General features: G+C 47.9%; 5 protein-coding genes across 5 annotated transcripts; 3 read left to right on the top strand and 2 right to left on the bottom strand.

The window, feature by feature from the left end:
• Positions 1-2,591: 2,591 nt before the first annotated feature.
• On the bottom strand, positions 2,592-3,460 carry F5891DRAFT_959245 (uncharacterized protein; the record flags this gene model as incomplete). Its single annotated transcript, XM_041375638.1, has 3 exons — positions 2,592-2,855; positions 2,878-3,109; positions 3,165-3,460. The coding sequence occupies 3 exons, from the start codon at positions 3,458-3,460 to the stop codon at positions 2,592-2,594; spliced, it is 792 nt and encodes a 263-aa protein (XP_041221587.1).
• A 1,398-nt stretch (positions 3,461-4,858) lies between these two features.
• On the bottom strand, positions 4,859-7,959 carry F5891DRAFT_613217 (WD40-repeat-containing domain protein). The gene is made up of 11 exons (XM_041372460.1): positions 7,413-7,959; positions 6,967-7,364; positions 6,738-6,914; positions 6,521-6,676; positions 6,365-6,472; positions 6,165-6,305; positions 5,946-6,108; positions 5,838-5,890; positions 5,723-5,791; positions 5,436-5,672; positions 4,859-5,379 (listed from the first exon to the last, which is right to left on the bottom strand). Exons 1-11 carry the CDS (start codon positions 7,885-7,887, stop codon positions 5,230-5,232), a joined length of 2,127 nt encoding a protein of 708 aa, XP_041221586.1. The 5' UTR covers positions 7,888-7,959; the 3' UTR covers positions 4,859-5,229.
• A 430-nt stretch (positions 7,960-8,389) lies between these two features.
• On the top strand, positions 8,390-10,700 carry F5891DRAFT_613223 (kinase-like domain-containing protein). The gene is made up of 12 exons (XM_041372461.1): positions 8,390-8,790; positions 8,845-8,870; positions 8,923-9,058; positions 9,121-9,180; positions 9,232-9,417; positions 9,467-9,497; positions 9,551-9,588; positions 9,640-9,873; positions 9,930-10,160; positions 10,214-10,273; positions 10,330-10,416; positions 10,477-10,700. The coding sequence occupies exons 1-12, from the start codon at positions 8,515-8,517 to the stop codon at positions 10,489-10,491; spliced, it is 1,380 nt and encodes a 459-aa protein (XP_041221585.1). The 5' UTR covers positions 8,390-8,514; the 3' UTR covers positions 10,492-10,700.
• On the top strand, positions 10,671-11,073 carry F5891DRAFT_1055650 (uncharacterized protein; the record flags this gene model as incomplete). The annotated part of the gene is made up of 1 exon (XM_041362669.1): positions 10,671-11,073. A coding segment is annotated over one exon (403 nt), but the record flags the coding sequence as incomplete, so codon positions are not given.
• Positions 11,074-12,156: 1,083 nt separating this feature from the next.
• Positions 12,157-12,748, top strand: F5891DRAFT_983726 (uncharacterized protein; the record flags this gene model as incomplete). The annotated part of the gene is made up of 4 exons (XM_041377353.1): positions 12,157-12,253; positions 12,314-12,400; positions 12,555-12,610; positions 12,665-12,748. The coding sequence occupies 4 exons, from the start codon at positions 12,157-12,159 to the stop codon at positions 12,746-12,748; spliced, it is 324 nt and encodes a 107-aa protein (XP_041221583.1).
• Positions 12,749-13,531: the final 783 nt, after the last annotated feature.

The following is a 13,531-nucleotide window of genomic DNA, read 5'->3' as shown; positions in this document are numbered from 1 at the left end:
GTTGAGACTGGTGCTTCTGTTTGGATTGGTGCTTGAGATGGTCGTGCCCCAGTTGATTGACCTAATTGTGTTGAACTGTCGGCCTGGTTACTATTCGTACGTTGCATAGCTGCGGCCGCTTCCGCATCAGATTCGGGGACAATACCAATTCTCTGCAGTGTTTTAATGGGAGGAAAGAGGAGGAAAGGCGAGCCACCCACATTTTCATCTTGAGCAAGAGGTACATCGACGGTGCGCGTGGAATGTCCTCCAGAAAACAACTTGAAGTTGATATTCCAGTGTCGGGACCGTCGTTCGATTGGTTGGAATGCATTTAGAGGTCGTGTGCCGGAATGTATGGAACTGAGCAAACGACGCCAACCGATAAGGGACGATGGGCTTGCGGGAAGAGCTGCACGACGAGACGCGTGGTCTGATTCGTTGCCAAAGAAATCATTGCCCTGTATCTTGGTGTCAGACGAGAAAAAGTCAAGAACAAGAAAGTAGAATGACATATATTGCTACTCCTGTTTTTTTGGCCTGCTAATTAGACGCAAGACGAGGGTCAAAGGTCTGACGAGACATGAGAAGAGGTGGGATTGCTCACGATTGGTGGGCATACAACTCTCGGTTGGGCTGGACGTTCCTAGTAAAAAGTGAGACATATGCGAAAGAGAAGCAGAGAAGACTTGCCTTGAGCTTTGCACTGCCATCATCTGCGCCCTAGATGGCCGAACCCGTTAGGAAGAAAATTAGACAACCAAACGCATACGCACCACTACATTTTTGAGCGCTGCCTCCAGAATCCATACATATATTTTTTTGTCTATTCCAGCACTGGCAATGTATTTTCCATCGGGGGACATGGCAACAGCGAAGAGTTGGTCATCATGCAAGAGTGGATCTTCGACTGCCTGAATGGTCTTGAGATCCCAGATCCGGCCGGAGCAGTCACTTGATGCGCTAACAATATAGCTTTCATTGAGAGTAAGACAGAGAGATCTTATGACGCGGGTGTGACCCCGAAGAACGACGAGTTCCTCCTGTCGGAATCAATTGCCCGCCATTTTCGGATGGTGTTATCAGTTGAACCGGAGAATATGTGTGCGCCGTCCTCCAATGGACCAACACAATGACGTCACCCCAGTGTCATGTCCCTTGATCTTGATAAGCAGCTTGCTGTCCTTTGACCACATGCGGATCACACCGTCCACACCGCCACTCATAAATTTATCGCCTTTTGGAGAGTATTTGACGGCTTCAAGCCATCCATGGCTCTCTATGGGTGGTGCTATCTGTTGACCAGTATCCGGATTCCAGCGTCGTATGGTGCCGTCTGTCGATCCACTTGCTATCTCCAGGGAATTGCGAGACCAATCGAGGCACATCACTGGAGCATCATGCCCCTCCCACGGGTCGCCGATCCTGATGCCCTCCTTTATATTCCACAGCCACGGCCTGCCATCGGCACTTCCACAAATCACCATTGCTTCATCCGGGGACACTACCATCGAAAGTATCCCTCCCCCATCGCTATTCAAAGGTTTTCCCACTGGGTCTCCGTCTATTTTCCACTGACGAATCGAACTATCCCAAGATGTGCTCATTATATTGCCATTACCCAAGTAGGCAAAGCTCCATATGCATCCGGAGTGACCCTCAATGACGCACTCCGGCTTCGGGCTTCCTGCCGGACGTTCTGGCTTTGGTTTCTTCCACGACGTGGTCTGAGTATTGTGGTTGACAAAGTAGGACCGACCGAGTGGTGAGATATGCCATTCCCATCCAGGAACAGCGAGATATCCAGGATGATCTATGTTCAACGGTGAGTTCGTCGCTCCTTGTCGCAATTTCATCCCTCACCTAGTCGCACCCCTGGTAAAGGTCTGTTCCACGAGGAAATCACCAGCATGTCATCTTGATATTGTATTTTACCATCTGACGACGTCTTATACTGACACCACGCAGGAGGAAGCGCTTCATTCCCGCCTGATTCTAATTGAGTAAGCTGGTGAGTATCACGAGGTAGCTGCTCACCTTCCCAAAGTGCATCCTGGCGGTGCTGTGCACCATATAGTGGTAAATATTTTGCGCTCGTTGCCATGGTTGACTCGGCTTCTTCGTGTGGCATGACAAGGATGTCGCGTTGTACAGACAGATTGGACGGTGAAATACTGTACGAAGTCAATAATCAAGGGGAAGGACAGCTACGGGTTTAAGGTGATGAAGAGACGTACTAATTGGGTCAGTTTTGCATGCTGTAGTTGCAGGCGCTTTGCTGACACCGCACGTCAATGGCTGTGTAGCCACCGGATCAAGTACTTACCTTGGTCCGGTTCAAATTGAGGCAGTTCGATGTACATTGGTCTGTTATGTACGTCTCGTCAGTGAGTAGAATAATATGATGTTTATTTGAGCGGGTGCATACACATCTGTACGCTGTGCATAGCGCATAGCAGCACTCCCAAGCAAAGTACCACCAGTACTAGTGACAAGTGGTATATATACAGAAGTAAGTCCCTTGATGTTGGCTGCGCAATATCGGATGCAAAAACTGATCAAGATAAAACGCGGCAACACCTACACGAATTGGGTGGTAATCCGATAGAATATCAAATGAGAACCTCCACCCCGCCCCATTCCAACACCCTGAACAAAGTCACATCACCAGCTCTTGTAGGATCAACACCAACTACATCCACCCACCAAACAACGTCGTTCCCTGCTTGCATTTGTGCATTAGGCCAATTTGCTAGGTGCTCCTTACAGATACCTTTGAACAACATGCATACGCGAGTCACGACGTCAGGTTGCGGAGAAATGTTTGAAGAAGCGGCGTGTTCGTATGCCGCTTGAGGATAGACGGTAGCCAGTAGCTACCATGGCAGTGTGAGTGACGTGTTCATGATTTGAGAGTCTGAGGTAGCGCATATGTACGCACGTTATGAATGATGTTCTAGCTTCAGTGTGAAGTCCCAAAACCTTGAGCGATTTATCGAGGTATACAGGGGCTTTGTACACTGGGATGACGATTGAATCCATATCATCGAGACTGTTGGTTATTGGATTGAATGTATCTACTGGTGGCGGTTTGGATGCTGGTGAACGTGGAAATGCTTGCAAATTCGTTCTGCGAGGAGGAATACAGGTTAGGAGAATGATTTTTATATCATCGAGGGACTTACTTTGCCTCCCAGAACAAGTAAGACACGTGTAGACTGGAGTTATGTTCAGTCAGACTCCCATCTTGATGGGTAGTACGGACGTTCCATTCTAAATGCTGTCTATAATCCATGGGAACAACGGGATAGATGACAGAGAGGCTCCACTCCGGAATGAGGGAGAGCTTGACAGAGACATCGATATCGGAGGGCGAGTGCAGATAAATGACTGGCTTCGCAAAAGACAACGGCCCCGCCTGAAGATTGATGGAGTCACCATCCTCGATGTTGTATGATCCAATACTCCGGTCCTCGCGCATTATCGACCCACCCCAGACCGCCTTGATACTGGTGGGATGACGTCCCAATACATCACCAGCCTCGGCAAGGAGTGCGTCCACCCGTACTGTCCTCGAGATTTTGGCAGATCGGATCTCGCCAAATGGAAAAATAACTTTGATCGTGATTTTGTCATCGTTCCCAGTGCTGTATTGTCTTGACTCTTGACTCCAGAACTGAAAATACTTGTAGAATTTTCGGGGTGCGTACGAGCTGTTAACCTGATTTCGCGTCGGTTGATTGTCAGGCGATGGAATAACATAGAGCGGCGGTGGAACGAGCAACGTTATTTGTGCACGGGTCAGAGATTCTCGACTACGTTAAGCAAGTCGACGACACCCTCCCGGATTTCAGCGCTGATTTATGAGTCACAGGTGTAACACAGGTGACAGTCGCGTCTCTATTCTTAGTACGCTCCAGCCACTGTATTACAAACGCCTTCGTCTGACCAGTTTCCACGATATAAACTGAATACAAATGGCCTTCCTTCGACAAGAACGACAGCGCTCAGGGAATGTAGCGGTCGTCACTAGTGCGGATGAAGGCCAACCGACTGCCAGCTTCACGCGCCTTGTGGGGGCAGCTTTGCCTCAGAAAAGGTAACAATATTGTTGATTCCTTTAAGTAGGTTGCGTTAACTGGCATAATTCCTCTTGCCAATGGAACTAGAACATCGCAAAATACAGGAGTCACCAGCGATATCCATCACCTCATCGAATTGATATTCTGACCTATAATGGAGAAAGTACACTCATCCAGTAACACTTTGACTCGAGGAGTGATCTCCCGGTAAGCGAAACTCCAGTACACTCCATCAAGACGTTCCCGATCTCCTGATTTCAAACAAAGCGCAATGGTGCAAGCAATTGATAGGCAACTGAATACTAATACTGTCGTCCATGGCTCAGCTCTCACAAACCTCAGACCTTCCGGCCCTTGCAGCAATTGTATCAAGCTGCGAGAAATATGAGGGGATGGGAGGTTGAACTCTGAGCGGGAAGATCGATCAATCGTTGAGCAGAGTCAGCTAAGACCATGATGTGGCAGGCGCGGGCTGTGGCTCACTGCTGAGCGCTCATCGATGCATCATGTGTCGACGGGGAAATGGCAAAGAACATCAAGAGACCCGGATGATGATGGCACAACATGGCACAACTCGAGGCTTGCGTCGTGGAGATGTAACTTGGCCGCGGACAAGAGTTAGGTCTACCTGCCGGTTGTAACCGGCAAACTGACCCCAGGGCCCAAGTATCTCTGCCCCACACTATGACAGCGAATTCGGCGAAGTCAAGTTTATGCACCGGTTGGAGCACGACCCATCTGAGCAGCCGGTGGCCAGTCCAGATCACGTCTAGTTGTCACACGAAGAATATCTAGAAACCGTCTAGAAATGTTCTCGATAACGCAAATTTTCTAGGTAAGACTAGCAGAGCCGATACGAGGTGATGTGTAAAATGGTGCCCGCGAAGACTTGAATGAACCGCTGCACGCCCTGCCAGTACTATGTACAGTCAACGAGACATCCTTGAATGTGGAACGGCCCTGTGGTTGCACATGAGCACGATATCTGAAATTCAGTAACTTGTGCGCAAGTGAAGATCTATATATGAAGGAATCAAGGTTTACAATCAACGATAGACTCGGAGGAGGACAAAAAGTGAGCTAAAGGATATCGATAAAGTACCACTTCAAGCCAATGTGGATATCATGACAAAATGAACGATACACCGATGGACATTCACCAATGCTTCTAACGGCAACAGGACAGGCCGCCTCCATGTTCGCCTACCTGAACTGCTACTGGTTGATGTTGCGGTTGCGTATTGGGATCCTGTGGAGGAAGGTCTTCATCACGTATCAAGGAGTGTTCACTCCCAGGAGCACCCGCTGCAGCATTACGCTGGAGATTTGAATATGAGACACCCAAGAAACAGTCACGAAAATAACAGAGCGCACCTGTCGACCCTGGGCAAAAGGAACGTCGACAACAGGTGGCGTTGCATGATGGAGTGGTAGGGTAAATAGGCGTCGTAGGTGAGTTTTGAAGGTGGTGGTGGCGACTAGTGGTGAGGTGGCGGGCAGTGCAGGTGCAGGAACTGACTGAGGCCTTCTCGTCATAGCGAGCCTCAGTCTTTCGAGGTGCCCAAGGCGCCCAGCTCGCTGTCGAAGTCTCGGCCGGGAAATTTGAGAATACTGTAATGAACTATGTGAGAGAGAATAGAAGGATACGCCCTTGCACACACTTGATGCGTTCCATAGAAGAAATTGGGTTCTGCATCATGGTCATCGTCATCTTGGCCGGGGATCTCTGCCTGCATAATAGTCAGTATCGAAAGAGGTAAGGAAAGAGGTACATACACCAAGAATACATTCGTTATGCGCAGCGAGCGTGCTGCATTTCTCCTTGAACTCTGAGTGACACGCGGGTGAGCATGATAGTCATGGGTGGCATAACGGAAGACTTGCCGTTGGACCAATTAAGACAGTTGGCCTTCGTAATGTCGTCGATGGCATCCATCATGTATTTGTGTGCTTCGAGGGCTTCATCGGGTTTACCTGCCGAAAGGAAAGCCTGGCACCGTTTCTGGTGTGTAGTGAGCAGCAAGGACTCGAGATCCCAGCCGAAGAGCTGCAAAAAGGATTCGGTTATGAAAAACATTATGTATGCATCACATGTCGACGGACCACGGTCAAGTCCTGGTATGCGAAATAAATGTATTTCGATGAGAAAGCGTCTGAGTTGACAGCGGCAGTGAAGTGATCAGCGGCTTCGTCGTGATGCGCGCTATCGAAAGCTTTGATTCCGAGTTGAACACGTAGATATGTCTATTGTGTAAGTTGAAAATATCAGGATTGATGACCAAGTGTGGCCACATGACACTCACTTCCACGACACGACGCGCAAGAGGATCGACATTCGGACAAGCGGCAGCTCGGTCTTTGATGAGCAGCATTGCTTCCTCATGTTGATCTGCGTTGAAGAGTGCTATGGCCTGGAATACCGGATGAAGCTGATAGCATGTGATACGAATTAAATGTACCTTGATCAAGAGAAGAAATTGGTTGGTTTCTGAATCTTGGTTCGTGAGCGTGGATGCAACGTCGAACGCTACCCTTGCTTCTTGGACGTGACCTTTTCCGCACAGGGCGATGCCTTTGGAGATAAACCCAATCAATGATGGTTTAATGTCGATTGACTATATACCGGATGAATGTCAGCCTTCCGTAAGATGTCAATGATGGGTGGGTCCATCTCACCTTGATTGCATCCTCAAGGGCATTGTCCAAGTTGTGCTTCCGGGCCATAATGAACGAACGATTGGCATATGAAGTAAAGTCGTCGGCGTTGGTGTAGATCTCTTGGGTGAGGAGCTCTTCAGCGATAGACAAATCCCCAGTTATACATGCATCGCGGGCTGTTGTAATGTCAAGGATCTGTACGAAGGATGCTCGAATTGCATAATGAGAGTCAGAAATGGAAACTCGCCTTTGAATTGCCCTCGCTGGGTACTGCCCATTCTAAGACCTTGTTATCTGTACCTCCGCTGAGGATGCGCTGGCCGTCCACAGAGAACGTGACACATTTCAGCTTAGCTGAATGCTGGAAGACGGCGATGGTTCGTTGATCTGAGAGCCGCCAGAGACGGACATGATTGTCTTCAGATGCAGAAGCGATGAGGGTGCCAGCGGGATGAATGGCAATGGCATAGATATAATCAGTGTGGCCTTCCCAGGGACGATCGACCTGCTGCCAGGTTGATGTGTCCCACTCCAATATGTATAAACTGCCTCCTAAAAGAAGGCGTGTGCCATCGGGTGTCCACGCGAGTGACATGTTCCATAAGCCAGTGTCATCTGGCAAATATGCGACGCGTTCCCTTGTGCCTGTATTATAAATTTGGATATTGAAGGTTGCGATGGCAAGAAGTTCACCAGAAGGCGAATGTCGAACGCAGTTGACAAGACTGCCACACTTAATTGGATCTCCTTGCATTTGCCACGTTTTGGTACACCAAAACCTCACTGTGTAGTCCGATGAACCAATGGCCAACACCGTTCCGTCTGGAGAAAAATCCAAAGAATCGATCCAATTGGCCCCGGGGTAGGCTTTGATGGGTTGGGTGATGGATTCGCCAGTTTCACCGTGCCAGGCGATGACCTCTCCATTTGTATCACCGCTTGCTATTATTTTACCATCTCGCGATATCGTCAATGCAAACACCCCACTGCTATGCCCTTCCATCTTCTTCCACACAACACCTGTCTCCAAGTCCCAAAGACGAAGTGTCTTGTCGTATGAGCCAGTAATCATTCGTCGTTTATCGGGGAACACTGCGACTGCCCTTACGACGTCCTTGTGATCTTCAAAAGTTCGAATGGGTGTGGTGCTTGGAATGAGCTGTGACATTTTACTGGATGTTGATGGTGTTGAGCACGGCCGAGGGATTGTGGGCGTCTTTCTCTAAGTTACAGAGGTGCGTGTATTGTGCATTTTTGTTACTTCACCGCGCTAACCTTCCTTGTTTCCATAGACGCCGAAGACACGAGGCAGTTCGCCATCACCGTTTCAGCAAGAATGCTCCCAACCAGTCATAATTACCGACTGCACTGGCTACGTGCCATCCGACATTTGTCCTCAGTTTCAAGCCCTACCGTAACATCAAGTGAGTGTCACACCTCTGCAACAAACTTTCAAGCGTAAATCCTAAGTAGGTACTTCACTTAATCGACATCGTTCGCGACCACTGCTCTTGCCATTTAATGCCAAAAATGTCTGTGCTGTGTATATCAGTCGTCGTCCATGCTAGTGACTTTTTAGAGGAGTTCTAAATTCCATTAATTTATAGGCGCTAGCTTCAGGCTACTTACTAGCGGATGTTGAGCGGATGCCAATAATATCATTGGGCAATGGGCATGCACGACGACACAGGATGACCCCATGCGGAGCTTATGTAAATTCTAAGTTTCCAGTATATGAGATAGTGCCCTCTCATGGTTTAGACTCCGACTCACCACTCGACGGACAACGCTCCAAATGTCCAACCCACCTCAGCCGTCGCATATCATACGCTCGAAATCTGAGCCTATACAGAATAGAAGGGGTCGACGTAATTTGACAGTCAATCTTTTCACATTCTCAGGGTCCCAGAGAGGACTTCCTGGGGGCAGAACAGTAACTACTAGTACAGCAGCGCGTTCCGACACTGTCTATAACGAACCCTGCACCTCGAGTCAACAGGACGCAGGGCAGTCCACGGGGAACAAAAAAGTCCCTGAGTGCAACACCCGGTCTAGGTATGACGATTCACAGGTTTGCACAGGTCGGTATCTCAATCAGTGTGGGTTCCTGATATATTTTACTTAGGCATCCACGTCGGAACTTCCACCTCTGTAGGGTGTTCATACTGAAACAAGTCTTCATTAATTCAGCTCCCTTTTTTAGTCCTGAAATACAACTGGCACTAGCAGAAGATCTGACGGGTCAGATCTTCTGTGGAATGAAGGGTTACGTTGCCAGTGGTGCATTCGCAAACGTTTACAGATGTGAATGGAGAAAACCGTCGGGCCCTGTCAAGAAGGTCTGGCCAGTGGGTAGCGCTGGCGTCACTTGCTGATCAGCCTGTCCATTATCGCACTACAGGTCGCAGTAAAAACCTTCAGGCACCACACGGATCCCACCATCTCAAAGCAGGAATTAAGAGTGAGGGTCTATTTTTTGTGTTTTAAACACCATTTTATGTGGATTCGCTAGATGTTTCAACGAGAAGCTGCAATATGGGCACACCTCGTCCATGACAATATCGTCACACTTTATGGAACGACAGAGGAGTTCGGGCCAACCACAGCCCTTGTCTCCCAGTGGTTCCCGCACGATACGCTGTCCCGTCTTATCAGAGAACAGGGTGCTACACTAACGATCAAATCCAAATTGAAGCTGGTAACTTAGGCCTGTTTAGCTGCAATGGACCTCAACTGAATTATCCTAGCTTCACGGCATAGCATCTGGGCTCCACTATCGTTTGTATTCCCTTCACGGTCGCCTTATCTCAACTAAATAAATTGGCCCTTAGTTCACTCTTTTCCTATTGTCCACGGTGACATTACGAGCGTGAGCTCATCCTTTCTATATTAAATTGCATTCATTCACTAAACAACGCAGTCTAATATTTTGGTAGATCTCAAGGAAGGAGAATACAAGGCTTGCCTAACGGACTTCAGTTTGTCAAATGTCCTCTGCGGACATTTAAAAATGTGCCAAATCGAAGCATCAACTGTTCGGTCTGGTGCAGTCAGGTGGACGGCGCCTGAGTTGCTCGGGTCACATGATCCCCCTTCTGATATTAAACCGACCACGCAGAACGACATGTATTCTTTTGGTCGTGTCATGTTCCATGTAAGTGTAAGCGTTTTGAGTCCACAAAATTACATTTAATGTATCATTCATCCCAGTTGTTGACTCTGATTATTCCTTGGCATAACATTGACGAGTACAAAGTCATTCAAAAAATACAAAATGGAGAGGATGTCCTGCGTCCTGAGGTATCCGAGGCGACGTCTGACGTTACAGACGCACGCTGGGGTCATATCGAGCAGTGTTGGTCAATTGATCCACCTGCTCGTCCATGTGCCCTGACGGCTATGAAATTCATGACGAGGGAGCTAGAGGCTTTGAAACAGGATGTAAGCTCATAACTTATCTCGTCATGTAGGAGTAGGGTGTCTGACTCTGATAGTATGTCCTTGTTGGCGGGGTACAAGAAAACCATCAAAATAAATATTTAGTCGCGGAGCCGGTATGAACTGGCCACCTTGCGATTGAAGTAATTTGGCTTAGATGTTTACCAACCAGTCTAGGATTTCTACTGCACCGTCGTTACCCAATCCCGTTCCCTCTAGTCCTTTAATACATCATCTCTTCTCTACAACCTCGTCGCTGGTGAGAATCTAGTGGTGCATTGTTTTTATGTGTACTGACTCTTCCACGCGGTCAAGTCAGATGCAGGTCCTTTGAATGTGTTACTTTTCGGGGAGACCGGAGTTGGAAAGAGCGCCATCATCAACTTGATTATGGGATGGGATGCTGCACAGACGCCGCCAGACGCAGCAACCTGCACACTGCAGCACACCTCTCATGAAGTTGGTCTTGCAGATCGCCGATTCAAACTTTGGGAAGTTTCCTCGATCGAATCAATGGGTTTTTTCCAGGCCCTTTTTACAAAATGGCGCCTGAAAAAGGCATACAAGAAGCTGTACAGAGATGACGGAGTCTACCTTCTTTTATATTGCATGAGGGGATCGAGGGCCCAGAGAGCACTGATCAAGGATTATAAATTCTTCACTGACATCGTTGGCTCCACAGCCACTGTGGCAGGTGGCGTACCGGTCGCCGCTGTGGTTACCTCCTTGGAAGATTATCCCAAGGACATGGATGCGTGGTGGACGAAGAATAAGGACAATCTGGAACGCCTCGGAATGCAGTTCTCCGCACACGCTTGTATCACTTCTCTCCCAGACAATCCAACATCCTCACTCGCGATGCGTGCACGTCGACAGCGATCAGAACAAGTCATTCGCCGTGTTATTTATGAGTCCTCTCGCAATCCTAGTCGAGCTTGGACTGTATGAGAAAAAATTGGCTTAGTTACGTATCATTGTCTTCGGGAATTTGGGTTCCCCTGGCAGGGCGCTGTGCGCACGTCACTGTTGAAAAATCCATTCATGGCTTCATCCTGTCAATGACCGTTCTGTATTTCCCTCTATATGACTGATTATGTCCTTTACAAGAGTACTGGTCACCTTCGGACGTCACATGTGTTTTTACAGTGAATATGGGGAGGGGACTCCCCGGACGGGGGCCCGCAAACGTCCCCGCCGCTTCAGGCGTGTTGGGGGGGTGGCTTTGCCCCTCTCAAACTGGGGGGGGGGTCGCTTTCAGGGTGGTCGTTTCGTCCGTCTCAGTGAGGGTCGTGCCTTTGTCATCGCTTATTAATCACTTTTTGTCCCAGTCCAAAGCCATGCTCCTTGTCAATGTCATTCCATCCATGGTCTCACGACATCATCGCATCAAGATCCCGGCGACATATGAGCAAAATACTCGAAAATCATGGACGCGTTTTCATCAGACCGCGGGAAATTTTGGCCTCATATCTTTGTCGTGCTCCTCGTCTTGCTCTGTCCATCCATGGTCTTGTGTCATCTTCTCGTCGCATTCCCAGCCGCATACAGTCATAATGCTCAGAAATATGGTGCAAAATTCAAAAAATATAAATTGGCAATGGCAGGAATCGAACTCAAGATCTCAATATGATGACCCATCTTTACCACTCGACCATAATGGATTTTACTTTCCTAGCTCGCAACGGCATGTATCGTGATGCGATCTCTAATAAATCTCTTATGGCTTGCAAATGGTAGGAATGAGTCGCATGCTTACAAGGGTAAAGGCCCCTCAAAGTGGGAAAACATGTCATGCTTGTGGCGCAAAACACCGAGTTCAGAAGCTTATAGTCGTACCACCAGTATTGCCTACTCGGCGTGGTTTGTCATAATGCAGTGTAGAGACCGACATATCTGTAGCCTCATAGCAGCCATATCCACAACTTGTGCTGAACGCCTCTCCAAGCGTACACTACTTTCCTACACCAAGCGCTGCATTCTTGTATACCACCAGTATACCATGTCCCCACACTTCATAAAGCAAAGTACTACATTTGCAGCCCCCATCGCTCTCACACATGAGCATATTCTGTTGGCAGGAACCTCTGCGTCTAGGAGTACGTTCAGATACTGGTCTGTCTTTTGTATCCATTGCTGATAGTCATGTCATGGTTTAGCTATGGCTGGACAGGCTCAGCTCTCACTGGTTTTCCAGCAGTTTGGTGGTCTCCATGAACCAAGTCACCTACGTGCAACTCGGTCCAGTCCGCAAGCCACCTGGACCAGCACAAACCAGCACAAGCCAACAATATGGGAACAACGAATTGAGCTAGCTTCAAGCCACCTCAAACTGTTACGACTTGGATAGGTTGAGCCTTCCGCGGTTGAATAGCTGATCTCGAATGTGGTCTTGCATAGGTGGAAGGATGAGTTCTAAGCTCAGGGGAATCCTAAGGTATCCTCCAACAAGCTTGGTAAGTGCAGCAGCTTATAAAGCTGTAGAGCTCATGGATGTATTGCTAAGGTAGCGTCGGCTGGCGGTCAAGACAGAGGGACTAGAGGTTACTCTAAAAGGAGTTCTGATGGATGACAAAGTACTGGAATTGTACTAGTTCTAGAAAATTATCAAAGTAAGAAATACGATGATATGTGTCTGAGCTATATAGGCATATTCTATAAGGTTAGGTAGGAGCCTGTATCCACGAATCTATCTGTGTCAAGATAAGTACATAAGGCTGTTTTATCCTATGAGTCAATGATGCATGAGGTGGCATGCGTCCTGTCAGTTTAAAGGGGAAGAAGCGCCATAAGGTAGCATGAGGCGCTTCTGGGTCTATGATCCCAAGATGGGGATCAGGAGGCTGTTCTAGGCTTAAGGTAGTACAGCTGGTCTAGACTGCTCTAGATCTATGCTGGTCCAATGTTCTATCGTCCCTGTACATCAGCCCTTTTGAATATCTCTGAAAAATATTCAAGAAATTGCTTGCAGTCTATCAAAATTTATTATAGGGGCTATTTCAGCTGTAGGACAGAGTTGCAGCAGAGTGAGAAAGGAGTGCTAAGAATAAATACTCCAAATTGATAGATAGCATGTCTAGAAGAGTGGCAGAAGTGATTAGAGCAACAGGAGGTCACATGAAGTATCATAATTATAGAGATTGTGTCGATCAAACTGAAAGTCAAAAAAGTATCTCAATGAGTCACCAAATTAAAATAGCCATATATGCACATGATGACATCAGCTTCCCATGCTATAGGGAACTTCAATGAGGCTAACAAGTACAGCTTTATGACACCCCTCTACAGTTCAGTCATATTCCCACACCCTGGCTCATAATAAAGCAATTACTTGAAAAGTTACAAACATTGAACACTTTTTTGAGCCACTGTAGTTA

This window comes from Suillus fuscotomentosus (assembly GCF_016647785.1).
Source record: "Suillus fuscotomentosus strain FC203 chromosome Unknown F5891scaffold_59, whole genome shotgun sequence".
In the NCBI taxonomy this organism is placed as follows: Eukaryota; Fungi; Basidiomycota; class Agaricomycetes; order Boletales; family Suillaceae; genus Suillus; species Suillus fuscotomentosus.
The sequence above is the reverse complement of the archived record's forward strand: the minus strand, read 5'-3'. Positions and strand labels throughout refer to the sequence as shown.

Excerpts from the sequence above, each read along its gene's own strand:
- F5891DRAFT_613217 (XM_041372460.1), bottom strand. The coding sequence starts at position 7,887 with ATGTCACAGCTCATTCCAAGCACCACACCCATTCGAACTTTTGAAGAT. Across the intron at positions 5,792-5,837 it reads ATAACGAATGTATTCTTGGT|GCAGAGATCCCCGGCCAAGA; the intron begins GTATGTACCTCT and ends ACTATTATGCAG. Across the intron at positions 5,673-5,722 it reads TCTTCTATGGAACGCATCAA|TATTCTCAAATTTCCCGGCC; the intron begins GTGTGTGCAAGG and ends AGTTCATTACAG.
- F5891DRAFT_613223 (XM_041372461.1), top strand. The coding sequence starts at position 8,515 with ATGTCCAACCCACCTCAGCCGTCGCATATCATACGCTCGAAATCTGAG. Across the intron at positions 8,871-8,922 it reads ACGTCGGAACTTCCACCTCT|TCCTGAAATACAACTGGCAC; the intron begins GTAGGGTGTTCA and ends TCCCTTTTTTAG. Across the intron at positions 9,418-9,466 it reads TCAAATCCAAATTGAAGCTG|CTTCACGGCATAGCATCTGG; the intron begins GTAACTTAGGCC and ends GAATTATCCTAG.